Raw genomic sequence first — 22,772 nt, 5'->3', positions numbered from 1 at the left:
AGGCTATGTGTGGCGGGCCTGTTTGTTATATCTCTATTCTCCTATCTCTATTCTCCTATCTCCTATCCTCCATTTCGCATACCTTAATGACCGAAAAGCATTAAGAGCAAGCTATCTCGACGTCTCTTATGCAATGGTAATGCCAGATAGGGTTCTATGTTCACAATGAAAAGGGAATTCAGCAGTGAATCAGGGAGGCAGTAAGTTGAGAGATAAAAGCTCATTGAAGCCACAGAAAACCATTCGCCGTCGGAGAAACGGTGAGCATCTCACACTTATTAAATCCTATCCATCGGTGCTGACAATGTTCTCAAAAGGGATAAGAAGTTCTAAACGCGGAAAAGGCTCAATAGACGAGGAGAATAGGGAGAAGTCAGGTGAAGAATTAATGGACACGCATGTAGCACCCGGGAATAGAGTAGAGTGCCGATCTATAAAACCAGAGGCGCTTTACCCTGCCGTAATCATATGCCAGAACAATGGAGGTGAATCTGGAGTGGTACTTCCTCCAAGAGAAGTGGATTTATGCCAAGCAGAAAGGAAGGGTAATACCATGGAAATGGAAACTGAAGCAGTTTTGTTGTGGGTGGAGGAAGATGGTAACCCCCGGGAAATGTTCACCGAAAAAAAAGGAAGTTAATTCATTAACCCCCCTAGCAGATTTGGTAACCCTTATGGACAATACAAAAATGAATCAGAGATCGGCGCTGGCCTGTCTGCCCATAAAAGGAACTGATCCTTTGCCTAGGATGGACTGGTGGTTAGAATCCAGCCTTAATTCCGGGCAGTCGAAACCGGAGGATCTTACATTACCGGATATTGCTGTTCAAATAGAAAAGAACGTAGAACGAATGAAGCAGTTGAAAAAGCCGGGGACTTCGGAGATGGACTTTGAATTGTCTCAGGATATTCAAGTGCTCCCGCCATTAATAGGAGCTCAAACGCATATGCCAGCCATGTACAGTGGTACACCTACTAACTTATCTTTGGCTGGTGATTTGTTAGATCTTTCAGTTGAAAAGATATTGGGAGTTTCAGCGGCTGAGGACAAATGTGTAGTGAACTCTTTGAACTCTCTGAATATAAGTGAAAATGTTTGGTCAGGGGGGATCTTGGAGTTCCTTTTGAGATTGGAGAAAATCATGTCCGCAATTTTGTCTCTGTTGGAGAAAAGTACTTTAAACTCTGATCATATACTGGAAGTCCTTTCACCTATACTGATAGGGGTTCAAGATCTTAAACAGTTTAAACAAGCCCCATTAATCCCGGAAAAGGCTCCACCAGTACCCAGTCAAGTTGATCAAAAATATTGGTACAAATTCAGTGGTGAGGGGTCTAAAAGAGCCTATTGATAGTTCCGAAAGGGCTTCCCCCGAAAGGAACATAAGTTCCGATTTACCTTATCCTAATCTTAAGGAATGTGACAAGGTTCATACTTCTGGGGAAAAGACAAAGATAGAGGTTTCCTCAGCTTTAAAACCAGTACGTCTTTTCCCAATTTTTAATAAAATCATTTCAAAAGAACTAAGTCCAAAGCCATCTGACGATTTATGCAATTCCTCAGTTAGTCCACCTGTGGGGGAGGCATCTCTCGCGAGGAAAGGAAATACTAAAAGTGGCCATAGGGGGAAGAAGAGGAAGATGAAGAACCGTCGGTTAACCAAAACGTAAATAGAAAAAACTGCGGTTCCATCCTGAAAATGAAATAGAAACTAGTTACATGTCCCCCTCCATCGGAAAATATATAAGGTCTGCGGTGCAACCCATATTGGAAGAGAGACAAAGTTATGGGCAGGAAAATGATCTTCAATATAATAGTTCAACTATAGAACTGAATGCCCCTTTGTCTCAAGAGGGTAAGGAAGCTAGTGAACAAATTATTGGCTTAAGGAGTGGCCTTGGTTCAGGGAGAAAATTGGTCAAATTAAATAGCCCCGTAATAGACCCTATTGGAGCCTCAGGAGGTGTATTCCAACACCCCTGTGGGCCTGTTCTACCCTCATCGAGTGCAGTATCTGGTCAGGATATGGGTGTGGGTCTGAGAATAATGTCGGTTGATAATAATAGTGGGGGTATGCCAAAATGTAATTCACCTACGGATCAATCAGGCATGAACAAAACTAGGAACACTGACATAGGTGCCAGGCAAGCGAACAAGGTTTTAATCTTTAGCTCTCTTTTCGACGCTGAACCAATGTTACTGAATAGAAGTGCCCTCCTTAGACTTATTTCTGAAATAGAGGATCTGGGGTTAATCACCACTAATGATATTGAACTGGTATACTTAGATTGGAGGAGCTCCCCCCTGGTACTATAGCCACTTTTTCCTCAGGTATAGTGTCAGCTCTTGTTTTAGCAAATATTGATAGTTTCAGGAAACGAGGAATAGACATCTTACCAAGAGTTGTCCCGCATAGAACTCTGATTAAAAATTCTGGAGCATGTTATCAGATGCAAGGGAGGAGCTGTACTGAGTGTAAGGATGAAAATGCACACATAAAGTTTGAAGACATGGAAATAACGGTAGGAAGTAAAACGGGAGTAAGAGAAATTAAGTTTCCAACACCCGAGGTTCAGGAGGCCCCCAGAGCTGATGGGGATGATGAGGTGACAAAATGGAGTTGGGTTGCTAGTACCTTGAATGGGGTAAAAACATCAAGTATAAAGCCCGTGGAACGGGGGTAGCCAACTGGGGAAAATTATATCATGGAACGTGGCGGGGCTAGGAAAATCTTGCCATAAGCTCAAATTATTGGCTGATATAAACCCCATGATCATCTGTCTTCAAGAGACATGGGCTACGGAAGAGTTCCAGCTAAAGAATTATTATGTGTTTTGCAGTATAGCAAAAAAATCCACAAAAGGGCACGCAAGTGGAGGCCTAGCTATTTTACTTAATTGCAATATAACATGGCACCCCGTGATATACAAACACTCCTCAAATTGTTGTATTTGTGCAAAACTGAAATTAGGAAATGATAACTTAGGGCATGTAAAGTTTCTGGTTTTGGTAAATGTGTACATCCCCCCGGGGAGGGCATCTAACCCATTGGTTGACTCCATCTGCAGTTTCGCACAAAGCTTGTGTAACACGGAAGAAAATGCACGCATATTGTTGGTAGGGGATTTTAACGCTAAAATAAATAATAGTGCTGCTATGGTCTACTCTAATATGGATTTGGAGGAGGTGTGGGCTATTCCAGAGCCTGTATTTCCGGCTCAGTTAAAATCTGATAAACGAGGCCTTTCCCTCTTGCAAAGTCTTAGGAATCTGGATTTAATATTTTTAAATGGTAGATTTCCTGAGGATTCAGCTGCATCTTATACCTTTAATGGAACTTACGGTCAGACCCTTATTAATTACATGGCAGTTTCCATTCAATTGTTCAGTGCGTGTACACAGTTTGAGGTGCTCCCCTCTAAGATGAGTGACCATAATATTTTAGTGGTAAGGATGGTTATAAATACCGAGAAGCCCGAACTCTGGAATCGGAGGAAGGAAAATGTAGTCTATTCCCGAAATAATGGCCGTACTTATTGGTCAATATCGCATTTAGGCCAAGTCTGGAGACTCCGATTGTGAGGTATGAGAGAGTTTTGGCAGCAATCAGAAAATTGGGAAGAAATTAACAAGACATGAGAACCTCCCCTATAGTATTAATTTCATGGGAAATCAAAAAACTGAATAAGGAGATTAACGAGTTGATTAGACTCCAATTTAAAGCCCCTAGTTTAAAAAATCAGAGAGAGATTTATAGACTAAAACAGGTACGGAATAGAAAAAAAAGATCGGAGGAAAGTTGAAGATGAAAAATGGGTAACCCTTCGTGAAGTGTCCTTATCCGGGGATACCAGAAAGTACTGGGCATTGACAACGAAGTTTTGTGATGGTAGAGAAAAATCACAACCCATTTTAATCTCCGAATCTGAATGGTCTACTTATATCTCCCAACTGTATGCTCCTAATCATTTAGCAGATCAGTTTGAGGGGGTTCTTAAGAACTCAGAATTGGGGGTTGACGTAGGAGAACCTACAGACTTGGAAATTGTAGATTATATTAAGGGGTCAAGATACTCTGGGGCAATGGGACCAGATGATGTTCCAGTAGTCATAATAAAACAGGATTGTGAAGATTGGGCAAAATTTTTATATCCGTTGTTTGCTCATTGTTATGATACTGGGACACTGGGACCATCCCGTATTCCTGGAAGGGATGTATATTGGTTCCGTTATATAAGAAGGGCCCAAGAAATTCCCCGTCTAGTTTCAGACAAATTTCCCTTTTAGACGCAACAGGGAAACTGTTTGCGAAGAGTATTCTTGGCCACTTGCAAGAGTGGGCATTTGGAAACAATCACATACCTCTGGAACAAACAGGATTCCGCAAGAATAGTGGCACTCTGGATAACATTTCTGTCTTACAAACGTTAATTGAAAAATATCCTGTGGGCCGAGGGGTCCCGTTGTATACCGCTTTTAAAGATTTCTCCACAGCGTTCGATAGGGTTGATAGGGGGACGCTGTGGAGGAAATTGGTTACAATGGGGATCCCAGGGAACCTTTTAAGACTAATAATTGCATTCCTTTATGTGGACACAAGTTTTGTTGGGGGGATCTCAAGGCCTATCAAGGAAAATATGTACACACAACGGGCTAAAGCAGGGGATCCTTTTGGCACCTTTACTCTTTTCTATCTATATCAATGATCTGCCGAGTAGTGTGGGATGGAGTAAAGGTGACCCTCCCCAATTAGGTCTTCTTAAATTAAGTTGTTTGTTGTATGCAGATGATGCAATAATAATGGATTTAACACCAATTGGGCTGCAACGAAGATTGAGAGAGCTGGTTAAGTACACAGAGGAGCATTTTTTTAAAATAAACATTTTAAAGAGCAAAGTTATGATTTTTAGCTATCAGGGGTGTAAGGTGAGAAAAAATCTGAGTTGGTTTCTGGAAAGGGAAAAACTTGAAGTTGTGAAATTTTATCCATATTTAGGAAAAATATTTTCAATGTGGGAAAAGACATTTTTCCCACATTATCTCGGTGTACAAAATAAAAATACCGCCGACTTTGAATTATGCTAGTGAAACAGTAGATGAGTGTGAATGGGCCAAATTTGAGAAAGTGGAAGGAAAGATCTGGCGCCAAATATGTAATCTGAATTATGCTGCGCCAATCGCGGCACTTAGGCTCGAATTTGGACTTCTTTCGACATACGTGTTATCAATGGCTGCCTGTCTAAGAGGGTGTAATGCTTTGATAAATGGCCCCGATAATCTATTGAGGGCAGCATTGCACAGGGAAATGTTCGTAAATATGAAGGGGAAAAGTGCTATTTTTAGAAATTATATAAAGGCTTTAAGTATGTTCAGTCTAGATAAGGAAGGGGCACAAGCTTTATGTAAAACCTCGTTAAAGCAGATAATTAAGAAGTCAATATATGTGGTCTCTCGCGAAAGAGATCTGATACTATGTTCATTGAATGGAAGGATGGACAGCATTGTTGGGAGCTCTATTGTCAAAACTCCTCCAAATTTTGCACAGAGCATTTGCACTTTTCTGTGTTAATGTAGTGCTTTTTCCCCTTTCCCTAAATACGGATTACATCTGGTATTGTTTCTTCTGTGTACCTATTTTTAAATCAGGTTTTCCTGTCGGCCCATAGTGTGTTTTAATGGAAAGTTGTTCATTTAAGTGACTCGAGAACTTATAATACCTCGATGTGAAATCAAATATACTGCTGCTAGGGGAGGGAGGGAGGCATTTGCCCTAAAAGATTGCACAATGCACTTGCACTTTTTGTAGGGGAGCTTTTGGTAGGCACCCCTCCGGAAATTGCACAGAGCACGTGCACTTTTGTATGATGGGGTACTGCTTTTCCGTTTTCCCTAAGACCCTATTATAATTGTGATTAACTCTTCTGTGTACCTCTTTTTAAAATAGGTTCTCCTGACAGCCCATATTGTGTTTTAACTGAAAAAAGACCTATTGCATTGATATGACGTTGCCCAGTGTATAGTTTAGTCTACTGTAGGAAAAGGTCCTCTCTTTTAATTGCTGGTATTTTAGTATAAAATTGTACTTGTATTCTTACTTCGCATTCCTGTATGTAATGAATGATGTTTTATTTATGTACTTTATGTGGAATTCTTCAGAATTCTAAATCATAATAAATACTAATTGAATTGAAATTGTACAAATCCCTAATAATCTCGACTACTGATTGGTCGGAAGCAAAACCTTTTGTCGTGCCCCCTAAGAACTCACCAAACCTTTGTCCTGAAGAGAACCCCCAAAGAAAGTGTGGGTTCAAAGTGAAAAGTAAATTTTATAGGTCCCATATCATCTTAAATGCTTAGGAGACATTCAAATATAAACATTTCTATTTATCACTCAGGATTCCAAAGCGAACTGGGGGTGAAGCCCTGAATTAATTACATTAAAATTATCATTGCCTAGAAGTAGTTTAAGTTCATGTTTTATTTAGTTTGATATTGTGCCGAAATGGCAAAACAAACTTTTTAAAACAGCATTACACAATACATACTATTTAATACAAATAAAGTAGAAAAGTGTCCCTCAACTCTCCCCCTCTGGATAGACAAAGATTACAACTTAAATTTCTTGATACAAATCAGCATAATATGCTAAAAATGCCAATCTACTTCCATCCAGCCCTGACCTTGACTAGTCTATTGCTTGTGTTTCTAGCTTATAACTAAAACCATACACATTGTAAAGATTACATTTCACACAACAAACAAGAGTTATATACTATTCATTACATGTGTTATATGGTTGAAACGAACCCGTCATATTATCAGAAAGTTTAACCTCAGGGGTATAAATATCATACAGTGCATTTGTGTCACAAAAGCGTGACATTTTATAAGTTGCTTAGCAAAATCTTGTATTAAAACTTACCAAATTGCTACATTATCTGCTTCTATACCTAAACTTATTTAGAACCTTTACTAAGGGGTAATAACTTACTACTTAAAGCTAGTAATAGTGTAAATTACATTGCATTTGTAGAAACATAATAAATGATATTCAAAATGTCCCAATATTTATGTAATTTATACTAAACCGATGGTTATATCCAAAGTAAAAAGTAATATAAAATACATTGAATCCATAGCAGCAAATAATTAAGTAAAGTGCTTAGCAGATTCGAATAAAATAGCCTACCATCTTATTCAGTTATCAACAGAACCTTCCACAACAGAACCTTCCACCGCAGACTACTTCAATCTTTATATTGTTTATTTAAAAAAATTAATTAACTAGCCTAAAACGCAGCGTTACTTTATTCCATTTCATAACAGTAGTCAACAAAATGTCAATCATTCTGTACTTCGGTGCCCCAAAAGCAGGTCATAAAAGACCCCATTATTACTTGTAAGATGGTTGAATAGAATACGATTTGATGGATAAATTAACAATGACCATTTTTGCTGAATGGGCACATTTCTGATCCCCCTACTAAGTAGATTGTCCCGATTTTAGGCATCTTCCAATCAATGACCCAGGGTACTTGGCTTATTCTGAATTTCCGCATCCATCGTCTGTTACCCCTTTCCTATATGTTTTTTTTAAGATATGGCTGCAATTTTCCACTCAGCACAGTTTCCTGCATATAGAAAGTTGAGGTCAGAGACAATAATCCTGAAGATTGTATACATTGTTTTCGTCTCGATTGACATCTATCTAGGAGCTTGTTTCAAAATCCTTTTTTGGGTCCACAGACGTTATAATATTGTCTAAGTTAACCATCCAAGGTAAGTACGACTCTGACTGAAGGTATGACTTTACAGTATGCCGACTGAGCCCTCTGCTGCGACCGTTATTCTTTACCAATAGTTCATAAGTCTTTGAAAATATTTAAATCTAATCATCCAAAGTCTTAAATCTAATAACAGTGCTGAGTTCACTGTTTCCCTTGAGAAGTAAAGCCAAGACAGCCAGGTATTTATTTCAATTACTTCTAGACGTTTGATATCTTAGTGTACCAATACTTCATTTCCACATAGCAGCAAGTAGCAACAGATTTGCGGTTTTCAGATTAAATGTTTCTCTTAACACCTTCAGAGAATTATGGTCTAGTTCAAGATCTGGTCTATCAAGTGCATCTACCACTGCTTTGCTTCACTGTTCATGTGATCTTAAGTGGTTTGTAAAGTCAAGGTTCCTATTCATGCCCATATCCTTGTATTCAGTGAAAAATTCAACCCTTTGATTGTTTAACCAAAATCTTTGCTTAAATGTTTAAAAGTAGTGCATTTTATTAAACAATATGTTACTTGTCCAGTTGTTTGGGTGAAGGCAATCAAAAGATAAAACACTGTATCACTTTTCGTATAAGGACACTAGAAGAGGAATGATCTTTTCAAACAAAAAAGTCATTCGTTTTTATTCTTTGAATGGTTTTTTCTAATAGTTGTTCACCACTTTACCTTGTAATGGCTGAGTTTCTGGAAGGCTAATTACATGTAATACTGCAGCACAATGATACAGCAGAAAGGTAAGCTTCTAATCTTATATCTAAGTCTGTTGTTTATGGGGATCCTTACCTCCAAAGTTATCAGTGTCAGATTTTTCAACAAAAAAGGGACCATCCACCACACCTACTAGTAAGATGTCAAAGACTTAAGTACCCATATCTCTGCAAGGGCTTGATTACACTGTGTATAAGATTTGGTTCCAAATAGATAAACTGTTGTTGGCCTTCACATATCTGTCTTTTACAATGCCATTAGGGTTGTTTATTATAACTTTATGTACATCTTCTTAACCTACCTAAAATGTGACTGGGCATGGCCTGTGACCATGCAGTGTGCTTTGGATCTAGTCTCTGGCCTTCCCTGAACACCTCTTCCTTTAGAAATGAGTTGGCAAGCCGTTTGACCATGACCAACATTCCTATTATATGTGAGGCGTGAGCAGTTCACGAGCCCTCCATCCCCACACCGGTGCCCTGCCTCCAGAGAACATGTGAGCAGCCGGTTCTGAGTGCAAGACTTGCACTCAGTGCACGTTTCTAAAGAGCCCACTAAGCATGGTGTTCAGCCAGTGCATCACGTCTTCATACCTGTAGAACTAATATATCCACAGATCCAAAATGGCTCACAGTTCTTTGGGCTCACGTTTGGAACTGTGGGTCCCGCGTTGTGATTTGTTTTTTAAAGGTAAGTACTTCATTTGCTTGTACTATACCATCCTCCTTGTGGCCTGGCAACATTCTGCCAACCCATTTACATCCCCTTCTACATTTACTTTTTTATGTGTAAGTTAGTGGCAAAAACTGCAGCTACATAAACTTTATGTCCTAGCTCATCTAATGATACTCTGGTGAAAACTAGATTTTCATACTATTTTAAAGAGCATAATATGTCCCTTTTTTCCCCACATCCTTCCTGGGGCCAGAGGATGCTCCACATACCCCTTTTAACCCACTAAAGTCCTGCACCATCATCTCATTTGTCTTTTTCATGCCACCAGTCAGAAAAGCATGAACACATGAGGGGTGGGAGGAGTGAGATCATTTTGTGTAGAGTGATTAAATGTTGACAAGGGCAGGTTTGTAAACTCAAGCAACCTGCTAAGAGTCTCTAGATACCCGCTTATATGTGTACTGCTGTAGCAAAGTACCCTTTTTGACACGGTCTCCCCCACTTTTTGCCCTAGTAATTATGCTTTATGACTGAAGTTGCACTGGGCCCCTGCTGGCCAGGTCTCCAGTGCCAGTGCTCGTTCCCTAAAACAAGGTAAATGTTCAGTTGTAACCCAAATGTCAAGGTCTTTAGCACTCCTATAAGGAGGCCCTAGTAAATGGTATCACTGGTACCCTAGGGCATGGGTACTGAATATGGTCCTTAAGGGCTGTAGCATGTAATATTCCGCCCTAAGGGACCCTCACAAAAACTACATACAGGCTGCTATTGCAGGCTGCATGAAATGGTGCACACCATTCTGAAAAAACAAAATGGCACACTCCATGTGAGCAATGGCAATGTAGACTGCATAAATGTAAGTCGCCCCTACAGCAGGCCTTTGAGCCCTACGGCAGGGTGCATTATATTATATATGAGGACTTAGCTTCATGAGCAGATATGCCCCTGTGATGTCTGATTCCATTGCCACGCCATTGCAAGTGATCAGGAAAAATCTTTAACATATGTAGTGTCCACTGGCCATTACATAAGATTGCATCACACCAGGAGGTCATCACCGTGGTTCTAGAAGGTCGGATGTGTCTCGCTGTCAAATTTGGAGGCTCCCGACCCTCCAGGAGCTGCCAAGCAGCAATAACCTTGATATGGAGCACTTGCAGCAACCAAGGCTTGTTGTGTGTCTGGTCCGGACACCACCGGTGCCAACCGTTGATCTGCCGATGCAGGACTTCAGGACCAAAGAGAGCCTCACTGAGAGTGACCCTGCAGCCTTGGCCATAGACATTGATTTGTAGCGCTTGAGGCTACCAATGCGACTAGCACCTCGGCACCCGGACACTCCAGGGCAGGTGAATCCGAACTGCTGGTGGTTTCTTGGACCTTGGCCCATGATCACCTTAAGTCACAAAAGGTACCCTAAAGAACTGCTTGCAAGTAACTGTATGCAGTGAATGTTTCTCTTATAGGATAATATTACCACGTTTGAGGCTCATATCTCGAAAAAGTTATTTGTTTTTTTACTGCATTACTTCAAAAATCTATAACCCCAAAAGTACTTACCTGACTCCGAACATTTTGGTGTCTAAAATTATATAGAAGTCTGTGGTAATTTTCTAAATTAGTCTCGGACTTCTTATTGAATGCGGGTCTTATTTATTGACTTTGTGCTCACAACAAATGGTAACACTCGCCTCTGATAAGCCTAAGCTGCAGCAGGGTAAAGAGTGGGCACCCTGTCTTGTCCCCCTGCCAATCTTGAAAGCCACAAGGGAGTGGCATTGCATCTTACCACCAATTATATATTCATGTATAGCTTTTCTGGACCATATTTAATAAGGAAATAGGCCTATACCTTGCATAGTTTAGAGGGTATTTTCCAGGTTTTGACTTCACGAGGGGTGATGAGCCTCCTCAGATTTCATTGAACGTTTTACAAAAATGGGGACTATTAGGTGTTGAGTGATTCTGTAATACTCTGCCTAGTAACGATTAGCCCTGACATTTGACATTTTATTACGCGGGACATCTTTTATGACCTGTCCTATTTCATCTTCACTTATGTCTTGCTCCAAAGTATGTTGTTGTCCATCCATCAAGCGTGGTAAGGGGATATGGGAGAAGAAAGTATCTTCAGCCACCAGGGAGTCCCTACCTCCCACTGAGTAGGGGTGGGGTAGTAGTTTCTGAAAGCAGTCTCTCTGTCAGTGAGGTGGACTGTCAGTTGTATTGCAGGTACAGCCAGTTGGGCTTCTTGCTTTCTAAGTTAAAAAGTCAGTAGCCTTACGGTCCTTTCCCCTCTCTTGTAATGTTGCTGCTTGAGGCTGTATAAGGCCTTCTCAGTAGTGGTCGAAGTGGGGAAAAAAAGTAGGGGAACTGTGGGCGGAGAATCACAGGGCGGGAATAACCCCAGAATTGGTCAGTGGGCGGAGTAAGAGGTATGTCCAGAAAACGCAAAACATATCAAAGTTTTTGTATTTGTTTGGCATTTCAATGACCAGTTACAGCTTACTAAGTTATTCAATTCAACCAATGGACGCACATGTTTATTTAGGCTTAATATGAGTTACCAACATTAAAATACATTCACAAAGTGGGATACGTTTCCAATCACAGAATGTCTCAATTATGCTTAAAAGTGGAATCCCATTTGGTCCAGCTTATCAGGGGCTCGGTGACTTTGCTGTGAGTCCAGTTTCTCCTGGTCCATTTGGTTCCTGCCTGCGGGCAAGGCATCCTCCGTCTCCTGTCGGTAGAGCACTGGGGCATCTTTGGTTGATCTAGAATGGCCCACCCTGTCTCAGTATTAGTCCACCAGCTCCCTGCACTGATCCATCTGGTGCACTAGTCCATTCGCACCAATGGGCATACCCAGCCACTCCACACAGCAGGTCATTAGTCAGATTTATTGTCTCTCTCCCAGTCATTTCCCCTGTGCTCCACCTCAGAGAACCTCCTCATTCTCTTCTTTACCACTCTGGTCTGCACCGCCCCCAACTTCTGTACCAGCACACCCATCAGTACCATTGACTCTGGCTCCCATGTCAGGGCCTGCCCGCTCCAACTTGCAGACATCCAGGGAGGTGGCTCCAGGGGTCAGTATCTGCACCCCCTCATGCCCTTGCTCATAGTTTCCTCTCTTCGTGGCACTCTCTGCGGCAGGGGCAGTCCATTTTTCTCCTTTTTCACCGCCGCAGCAGCTCTAGAACCCGGTACCTGGTGTACTGTGACCTCGCTATTCTCATGTGGTCCATCTTCTGGGGATCCAATAAGGCAAAAACTGCCCGGCGATGCAAGTTTCCACTCTGCTTTCTCTGGGTGCAGCGAGCATGCCCAGTCTGTCCAGCCATGCGGGGATCTTGCTCCAGCTCTGCCACCTGACCAGCCACGGGCCAGGGCTCTAACTTGAATCCGGTCTGCTCCCCTGGGTTGTAAGAGTCAGCTGCAAAAGGTGCAACAGCTAGTGTGGACGGCCGCAGCAATGCGCCATTTTGCCTGTGCGGACCTCTGAGCTCCTTGCTCCACACGCCTCTGTTCACGGTCACAGCGACAGGCAAATTAACAGCGCCAAACACCTCTCATGTTCCCGTCACCAGTCAGGGGCTGCTCGGGTCGTTGCTAGCCAACGCACACCGCAAGATGATCAGGAGACGATGCCCCAGGTTTCAGGTTTGTGGGCCATCTTGCTTCACGGTTGGCCATGCTCCTCCCCAGATAAAGTACTAACTTAACCTTAACTCCAACCCCCGCTGTCCACTTTTTGTAACATCAGACATTTTTCTCACATATACAGTACATTACCTAATCTATGATAACAGTAATGATATTATTAATGTTTGTACACAGACAACATGGCCAATTTATTAACATAGGATGACGTGTCACCAAGGTAACAGCCAGCATATGAAGGAAGTACACAGACAACATGGCCAATTTATTAACATAGGATGTCGTGTCACCAAGGTAACAGAGAGCATATGAAGGAAGTTATCAAATTCAGACTTAGTAATAGATTACTAAATCCAACATTAATTGAGCACTTAGAAATTCAATTTGTAACTCCCTCCATCAGATTTATCACTTAATTATTGTAACTCTTCAACACCCAATGACACACTCACTCTTCTCTACACGAGTTACACTTTTCCCACGTCATGGCATGGGTAGGAGTTATGGTAGTACCAAAATTGGTTTGTTTCCCATGGTTTAACATTTTTAGGCCGTACTAAAGAAGTTTAGTGTCAGACCAATTTCACTGAGCTCCATTCATAAGTGCATCAGGTTAGGCCAGTAAAATCACTGAAATGTCCAGAATATCAGAATTTTGTCATAAAATCCTTCGATCAACCCATAGCACATCAGGACCTCAGTGTCCACTTACGAAAGAGTTTCCAAAGCATTTCTTGGTTTTTATTGAACGAAAAGGTCGAAGCCTCATTTCCAAAGATATAATGACAGGGAGACGCCTAATCCATTCACTTACCCTTACAAAAGTCTTGGGGGTATTTCAGACCATTCCATGACTTAAAGGAAGTCAAGAAGATAGGTTTATCTTGTAAGTTCATTGTAGCTCTACACTCAGAGGCCTAGATCTACTGACCTTCATGGGAGAGGTGCTGCATGAAAAATTGCAGCGCTGCGTTGAATGAAGGCCAGACAAGAAGTCAGCACCGGATTTAGTAAGAGTCCCCTGGTGGTGAATTAATGGGCTACACCTGCTCTAAATCTGGCTCTTCTGCATCCTGCAGTCTCTCACTGTGGAACAAAGGAGACTCTGGACTGTCTAGTCCAGGATTTTTACTGGCGGCACACCCTCCAGTACAAATTTCTAGGTTTAGGCACCAGCACTATGGTAAGAATTTAAGATGTTTGCTTTAGAGTAAAGTACACATTTTCCTTGAAAGTATATTGGGAGATATACTCTTTAATCTCTTGCTTGCATCTGCTTTTCTCTGGCATTCGGATTTAGGACAGGCCAGATCACTCTTATGTAGTAAATCTGGCTTGAAATAAAGCCTGAAGTTTTTGTGCTCTACCTCCCAGACATGCCCGCTTGTATATATTAGCAGGGGAATCGGGTGCAGTGCAAATATCAATTTTCAGTGCAAAATAGCTTCTTTACATAAAAACGGATCCATTGCTGCTGTGTGGGCTCTTTGCGATGCTTCACGATGATTTGTGTCACTTAGCATCGCACTGGCATAAAACCCCTTAGTTAACCTGGTCCAAGGAGTTCTACTTCTGCATTCACGTGGCTCACTACAATACCTCCAGTTTGCATTAAAAAAACGTATAGTTCCAGTTACTTCTACATCCCATTGGTCTCCCACCAGCCAAGCAAGATAGAAGCAGCCTTAGTTGAACTGTTTACAGGAAATAAGATAATCATTTTTCTAACATTTAAAATTGGATAACTTAAGCATCCTATTTCTCCAAGGCTCAAGCCAGTTATGAAGTTCTAGAGTCCAATAGTTGTTTAATCAATAGGAGAAATTTCTGATGATGCATCTTGGAAGGTGGACTTAAGTGGGAATTCTTATTGGTGGGAAGGTGCTTTGTGCATTCATGTTGGCAAGACAACGTTTTATTTTTCCTGTTATATATGTTATGTGGGATCCAGATGTTGTGGAAACAGGAGGAAGACAAACTACCAAGAGCTGGACACAACAATCTCCTCTGTTTGATGAGTATAGCAGCAGTTGTACAATTTTGCCAGCACAAGTCAGAACAACAAAGACCATAAAAAGCAGGAACATTTTTTTTCTATAAGAACCAGACAGGAGAAATAAACAAGCATTTACAATGCAATGGTCTCGGCATTATTAAAGGTAGAGCTATTGGCATTGCTCATGACTTTTTTTTTTAAAATCATAAATAAATGGCATTATCATTTACATTGCCATAGCTTAATCGTTAAATAAATGGCATTGTCATTTACAATGCCAATAGCTTAATCGCTCGCAAATGCATGACCGATTGCATTTACACCCACACAGAGCCACACACACAAAGCCACCCACACACACATACAGAGCCACCCACACAGAGCCACACACACACACACACACAGAGCCACACACACACACAGAGCCCCCCCACACACACAGAGCCCCCCCCCCACACACACAGAGCCCCCCCCACACACACAGAGCCCCCCCCCACACACACAGAGCCCTACACACACAGAGCCCTACACACATAGAGCCCTACACACACAGAGCCCCACACACACCCAGAGCCCCAGACACACCCAGAGCCCCACACACACCCAGAGCCCCACACACACCCAGAGCCCCACACACACTCAGAGCCACACACACAGAGCCACATACCCACCCAGAGCCACATACACCCAGAGCCACATACACACCCAGAGCCACATACACACACAGAGCCACATACACACACAGTGAGGATCCTTGCTCCTAAGGGAGCAGATCCCTCGATCTGCCTCCTTGGCAGCCTTCACATATCGTCTTTGTGGGGGCCTACAAGCTGGACCTTTATCTGCGCCTCGCCCCATCTCTTTTTGTTTACCATATTCCAAAGCAGCCGCGGCCCACCGCTCTTATCTGCCCGGGCTGGACTGTTCCAAAGGCCAACCTGCACTAAACAGATACCACTACCATAATGCAACATAAAATCAAAGCAAATGAAAACTCAGCAAAATGTGATATACACTTAATTACAAGCAAAGTGCGAGCTCCTAGTGAAGGGGACAACGGATAATCTGTATACTGGGAGCCTGACTGTCTCTGGAGCTTCAGGTTCCATTATCTTTCATCTGTTTATTTGTAGATAGCAAAGTACATACTAGATATGCAAGGAATACAAAATCAATGTAAACAAACGGTATTATCAAAGTTGAAAAAAAATAACTCCAAAGCATCAGATATGCATTCTGTATGTCAAGGGCTGAACATTGAGGTGGTAAGCTGATACAGACCCCTTCCTGAATGTAGTCTACATGGGCCTGGAGAGCATGGGACGTGTGTACATTACCCTGGACAGGTCATGGGGTTCAGGCCTGCCTGTATAGGCGCTTGAAAGACCAGCTGGTGCAGAGATTCCCCCAGTGCTGGTCATGCATGTTGTGCAAACATTGAGGCCAGTTAGCCGTGAACGGCCAGCACCGGATGGATTAAAGTCTTTGCTATGGTATTTTTTACAGTAGCCTTCAAAAATGTCAGCAACTTAGTCGTCAGTATTTAGGAGGCGTTGTTTGTTTATTGGCTGCGGTTTTATGATTTGGGGGGACATGTTTAAACAAGGCTCAGTTCACTTCTGTTAAACATTATTTGAATTGACGGGCTGACGTCTCTTAGAATTCCTTCCCCGGGGCGCAGGAATTTCTCTTGGGAGTTTCCCTCATGGAATTCCAGTTCTATCCAGCTGTCCCGTGTGGCTAGTTTTGAGTATTGGGAAATATTTGACGTCACCTCCCGTGGGGTGAACTGGTTTCGATCACTCTGCTGGCCTCCGTTGGTTTGAACTGCTCTGGTGCCTTTCAACCCATGTGTTTCAATCAGTATGTTACTTGCAGGGGCGTAGTTTTAGGGGTGGAGTATGTTTGGGGGTGTTACACCACCCTAATCAGTGTTTTCTGTAGTAAATAACAGGGTACAACTCACAAGTGTTTTCAGTCGGATATTGTGAGGTGTCTGTTAGATTTCACATGGCATTTTCACATACACACCGATTGACAAACACACACACACACACTCACTTATGAAGGTCTTAAAAACTGTTGGTTAGTTTGAAAAAGAACGAGTTTTAAGTACTCTTAACACACTGCACCTTAAGCCCACCTTGCCCTGCTTCTCATGTTGTGTATTTTCACAAGATACTCCAGCGTGTTTGTTGGGAAATTTGAAATCCCCTCGCCCCCAATCTTGACCAAGCTATGCCCCTGGTGAAAGGTTACTCCAATTGTTGTTCCGCCGGTCAGCTGCTTTCGGTTCTTCGCAGACGCCCACAAATATATACTCTATATCTGGCTCCAGCACAACAATTTCCTAATTGACCTCTCGGAATTTTTATGGGGTGGCAGATAGATTCGATATTTTGGGCTGTGGTTAAACGCAAAATTATGCCCCCAACACCATGGAAAATGTGATGCCCCGCGTATCCCCATCCATATCTCAGTTATTCATTGTCTTGGTTGGGGGAGCTGCGCCTGATCTACGCCCTGAATTTTGGAAGAGGCTGAAAGAGCGTGCCCATCACAGTGGCATAGCAACTGTGTTGCAAGCCAGGAAATACCCCTTCTTTCAAGCACTTTAGGTAGGATAAGAGAACCAAAATTGGATGCAGTGGGCTCCTCAGGTCTCCACCCGGTGCCACTGCTCCTGCTGCACCGACGATAGGTGCGACCCTCGTCTATTGAGCACCTCTGGAACAGAAGAAGCGTTTGTTTGGTTTGTTGTTTGTGGTTGTCATTCAGTCGGGGTCAGGAGGGTGTGTGTATTGCTGGTTACATTCACCTGTACTCCACGTCACTGTGACTGAGTGACTCAAGTGAGTGAGGTGAGCTGCAGGCGGGGTGATACAAGGCAACTGTTTCATTTCACTTTGCCTCCTTTTTTAAATGATCAAATATATGACCTAAAAATACATGACTTCAAGATCAATGCTTTACCAATCTTCTCCTATGTTTAATTTGCTAAAGACCTCAAAATACATAACTTCAAGATCTATGCTTTACTAATCTTCTCTTATGTTTAATTTGATAACCTATAATGTTCCTCATGCATAATAGCAGCCCAGGCCACAGAAAATGTGCACATAACGGACTCACCTCTTAGTTCACCATTGGTATTGTTGTGGGTGGGGGTGGGGCAAGGGGTCATGAATGTTTCTAGATTTCTGTTCGAAACTTATCACTTAAAATACTTCTCAATTTATCACTTAAAAAATGCTTTGCAATGCAGATATAATCTCAACGTACTACAGTGATTTGCTTCTGCAGGATAATAAAATACACTTTTTTTTATTTTGAAGAGACTTTACCATATTTTTACACATTTGTTGCAAGATGTTTTTAAAAATTAAGAGCTTCGTAAAGTTAAGTGGTGCAAGACACCTTCTGTTCTACTTTCCCTTTACTTCAATTAAGTATAAATAAACATTTTCACGATTATTTAACATCGCCTTATTGTTTGTGCTGAGTCGAGTAAACATGACCAAGAGCCCCATGTAAAGGGTAAAGGGGCCACATACGGCCCTGGGCCTTATACAGAGTGTCACTCAGATAGAGGAATAGAGTAAACAAGTGGGAAGGAAAGGGAATGAGTGCGAATGTGGCAGGAGAGATGCCGAAAAGAGTGAGATATGGATGGTCCGCAGTGAGGGATCGATAAAACTATGTGATATTACTCAAAACAATGAGCATGGAATGGGGGATGAGCCAGGAAGAGCAAAGGTGAGGCATGGAGAGGAGTGACGAGTAGAAAGAAGGAAAGAGAAAGGTGTGGGTTTGAAATGCAGAGGAATTGTGTAACAGAATTCGGAAAGGTATAATAGAGGGAATGTGTGAGGAATAGAGGAAGGAGTAAGAAAGGAGAAAATATTAAGGAATGAGAAAAGGAAGATGTGGGGACTGAAGGAAGAGATGAGGGAAGTGGAGTGGGAGTAATGTATAGAGGGAAGCAGTGCGATGTGAAGGAAGGGTATAAGAGACGGAAGGAAGGAGTGAGATATGAAGGAAGGAGACGAGGGATGGCTAGGGGGATGGTGCTTGAGAGGGAGACTAAGACTGTGATGGAGGAAGGGAGTGATAGAGGGAAAGCAAGGAGGCATAAGACAAAGGAAACGAGGAGTGAGGGCTATCAGGACGAAGTACGACCAGTTGGAAATGTTAAATATGGAAAGGGGGGTAGGGAAAGAGTAAGAGTCATCGCTCGGGTCCTACCTGCGCTGAAGCCCATTGGTGGGGCAATCAGGCTCGAGGAGCGGTGTCCTCAGTGCCAGATGGGGTCGGGCCGGGGCGGGTTCCTGTCAGGCTGCTGCAGGGGGGGTTCAGGCCGCTGCGGAGTGTACAGCCGGTTCATCGGAGGCAGTCCTGCTCTGAGGTTCTCCTGACGGGACCCCGAAGTCCATCTCCATTCCCAGCCTCTGTCTAAATGTTTATTTATTTTGGGGTTGGGGGCGGGGGTCGGTACTGTAAATAGTCCGCGGCCCCGTGCTCTCCAAGTGACTAACCACAAGCGCCGAGGAGAGCCATCCCTCCGGAGGACAAGCCAGGGAGGAGAGCTGAGAGGCTGAACTTTCGGATCACTCCTTAAACTCCACAGCTCGCTGAGCTCACATGTCCCAGGCACAAGGGCGCGGTGGGACAAGGCTGCCCCCGTGTGTTGTACACCTCCAATGAGAATTGCATGGGACGGGGGAAGAGAGGCAGGACGGTGCGGAAGAGATCAATCGTAGACGGCAGAGGAGAGGAAAGAGAGGGTTAGGAAGATAGACAGAGGAGGAGAGGAAGGAGAGATGGAAACAAATACAAGGATGAGTTGTAGGAGGAATGGGAGAGGACCGGAAGGGAGAGTAAGAGGACAGGAAGGGAGAAGAAGAGGACAGGAATGCCTCCGCCTGCTGCACGGGGCTTCCAGCGCTGCATCTCTCCAGGCTCTGGGGAGGAGGCATGCTCGGAGCGGAGATCCCGACAGAACAGGGAGAGGCCCAAACCCCAAGCCGAGCACACTGAGCCGGAGCAGGGACAGAGCAGGCAAAGGGGGCGCGTCACCACTCGAGCGGGGAGGGAGGGAGGCAGAGAGAGCGAGGATTAAACAACGGAGGGAGAGAGCAGGAGCAGGGAAACGGTCTGTCGCGTCAGGCGGTCGGGCAGAAATGGCGGCGCAAAGCTCCGAACATTTTTGGATTCGGGGGCGTGTTTTGGCGTTCTGAGTGACGGATGACGTCACAGTCGAAAGAACGCAAAAAAACACGCCCCCGAATCCGAAAGAGACGGGGCTTTATTGGAGTGAATCCCTTCTCCTCTAATGGCTGGCCTCCGTTTAGGAAGCCAGCCAATGTAGGAGAATGGAGGAGAGAGGCGGGTTCCAAGCTTCCTAACTCCAAAACATTAAATCGTCAGGACTCCGCCCCTCACTGCTTCGCAGTGAGAGCGACGGTCCCTCGACCTAAAAACAGAATGTAGAGGGGCAGTTGAACGAGGGGAATGCACGTGGTCAGACAGTAGAACAACATTTAAATGATAACAACTCACATCCAACATGATGTTTTATTTTATTTTTGGTGTTTTCTATAGCGCAAACATGACCCTGCAAAGGATATCAGAGCGCTTTACAGACGTATTTCAACATTAGACCTTATAGATTACAAATCACTAAATCTTTACAGCATTAAAACTTCAGAAAGGGTATAACATATATAGCAGTCATTAGTTTAATTAAAGTCCGAGAGCTTAAAACACACCACCAGAGAGCTTAAAACACACGACCACAGATAAAACATATAAACAAGCCCATATGTGGTTAGTGAAAGGCTAGCGGACACATGGAGACAGACATGAAAGGATTGTAGCCATCGGTTCTGTTGAAAGGTCTTATGGGAGAAATTTCCTCATATGAAAAGATTTTGCTTCTTTTTTTAATGCTGCGATGGTTAGGATTCTTCTAATGCTCGGGGGAGAGCGTTCCAGATTCTCGTTGCTGCCCCGGAGAACGCTCGGTCATAAGTTCTTTTCTTCCAAAAACAAGCTGGTTTCAGTAGCAGACAGGGCCGTTTCTAGGTGTATTGCCGCCCCAGGTGAGAAATGAGAAATGCCGCCCCCTCCCATTTACTACCGCCGGAGTCACATAACAGGTTAATATTGAAAATCGTCACCATAGAGTGTTAATTATTCATAAAAATCAATTTGAAGACCTCCAAAGTATAGTGTCAAAGACCCCATCAACTCAGTCAGAAATAACGATTATTGAGTGCGTGCAAGAAAGCGCGTCATCGTAATGCTAACACTGAACAAATCACAGCTGACCACGTTCCCGAGGTTAAAACTATTTTAATGTATGGATGTTTACTCTGCTTTGCACCGTCTGCTAATATATTGCAAAATTCATGCCCTGAAGACAGTGTGCTTATCCGCCGTGCTTATGTCACTTTTCATCATGCTACCTTAACATTTCCCGGTGCTGTGGAACTTGTTCAGTTGTGCATGTACACTACAGAATGAAGTATGGTGTCAAAATCCGCTCTGGTGTTGTAAGAAAGAGATGAATGCAGGAGGGAAGGTGAAATGGAAGTGACACGAGACGTCCAGTTCACAATGTCTCACTGCTAATGTGACTGTGACTCGTTGTTAAGGATGTTCCCCCTCTGAGACACCCTTGAAGGCAGCTCAGATGCTAAAGTCAACGACATGAAGTTCAGAAAACTATGGAAAACTAGGTTTTCAGACTTTCCTTCAAAGGGAATTGATTGTTTGCGAACAAGGGTTGTGCTGAGGAATATCGAATATGTTTCATCCCCCTGCCTGACTACATGCTAATAGGCCCTCCCAACAATAAGGTTTGTTCTTTCCACCTGCTGGTGCTCTGACGTGACACGGAGGGCACACGCTGTTCACACAAACTCCTCAATAAATTATGCCTCATTTCTCGTTATGAGATTATTTCTTGGGAGGTAGAATGTAAAGGAGGGGCCCGTTGGGCGATTAGAGATGCTGGAAAGATCAAGGTAAAGGTGAGGGAGGGGTCCCGGTTGCTGTGAGGTGGGCAGGTTGCTGAAAGAGAAAAGCCAAGTGATAGAAAGAAGCCACACAGGACCCACCCTTGTTCGTAGAGAGGTTGGAGAGACCATAAGCAGGCCTTGATCAAGAATGCACATGGTTAATGTAGCTGGACCTCACGCTGTCTCGTAACGACTGTCACGCTTAGGTCCCGCATCAGAGGCCCTCTGATATTCAGCCTACACTTGGGACCGTGTCGGTGGGGCTGGGGAAGAGTCAACCACACATCAAGCTGACCTCTTAAATAACAGTATTCTACGACCTACGATACCCTGCTAGCGCTTGGTGGGATCAGTCATGCCAGGGGCAGCTCTGAAAGGCCAGGAGTGTCGAGGGCCTTAGTCACACGACGCGGCCTTCAAAAGGCTGTTGTTGCTGAGTCTGAACACAGCGGACAGGGCTTGGAGAGGCCAACAGAGAGTCTGTCCTTTGTTCGGGAAATCGAGTTGCCCCTCTGCCCCTGACGGATCGGTAGCCTCGTGATTCTAGGAGGCCAGTAGGGTTGGGGTTGAGTCAACGCCAGACACACTCCTCACACTCCTGCGTGTCTGCGATACGTGCCTCCATGCTTCTGAAAGGCCAGTAGTATGGAGGAGCAGTCAGCCAGTCTCTGGGTTAGCTATGCTCGTGCCTCTGAAAGGCTGGTAGGGCTGGGGATGAGTTGGCCTCTTTTGACTGCTGTGTAGCTGAAAGACTGATGCCCAAGGTCAGACTGGGAGGGACAATAGGCCAGCGGTCAGCTGGTATATTTCATTTGTGGCTGTGGCCCGCGAGTAAAGTCCGAGTACATGGAGTGGAGAGGCTTCACGCCCGCATACAATTCGGTCAAAAAGTCACCCAATTACAACTGCCGGG

The 22,772-nt window shown here is 43.6% G+C and overlaps 1 protein-coding gene across 1 annotated transcript in view; it reads left to right on the top strand.

The window, feature by feature from the left end:
• The window catches only part of LOC144782723 (interferon-induced very large GTPase 1-like), a 118,098-nt gene that overhangs the window by 68,341 nt on the left and 26,985 nt on the right, over window positions 1–22,772 (top strand). The window contains exon 2 of the mRNA XM_078662050.1: window positions 8,443–8,526. Coding sequence (XP_078518176.1) covers window positions 8,511–8,526 — 16 coding nt within the window. The 5' untranslated portion in view covers window positions 8,443–8,510. The remainder of the gene's footprint in view (window positions 1–8,442; window positions 8,527–22,772) is intronic.

This window comes from Lissotriton helveticus, chromosome 9 (assembly GCF_964261635.1).
Source record: "Lissotriton helveticus chromosome 9, aLisHel1.1, whole genome shotgun sequence".
NCBI lineage: Eukaryota > Metazoa > Chordata > Amphibia > Caudata > Salamandridae > Lissotriton > Lissotriton helveticus.
This window is presented reverse-complemented; position numbering and strand designations above follow the sequence as displayed.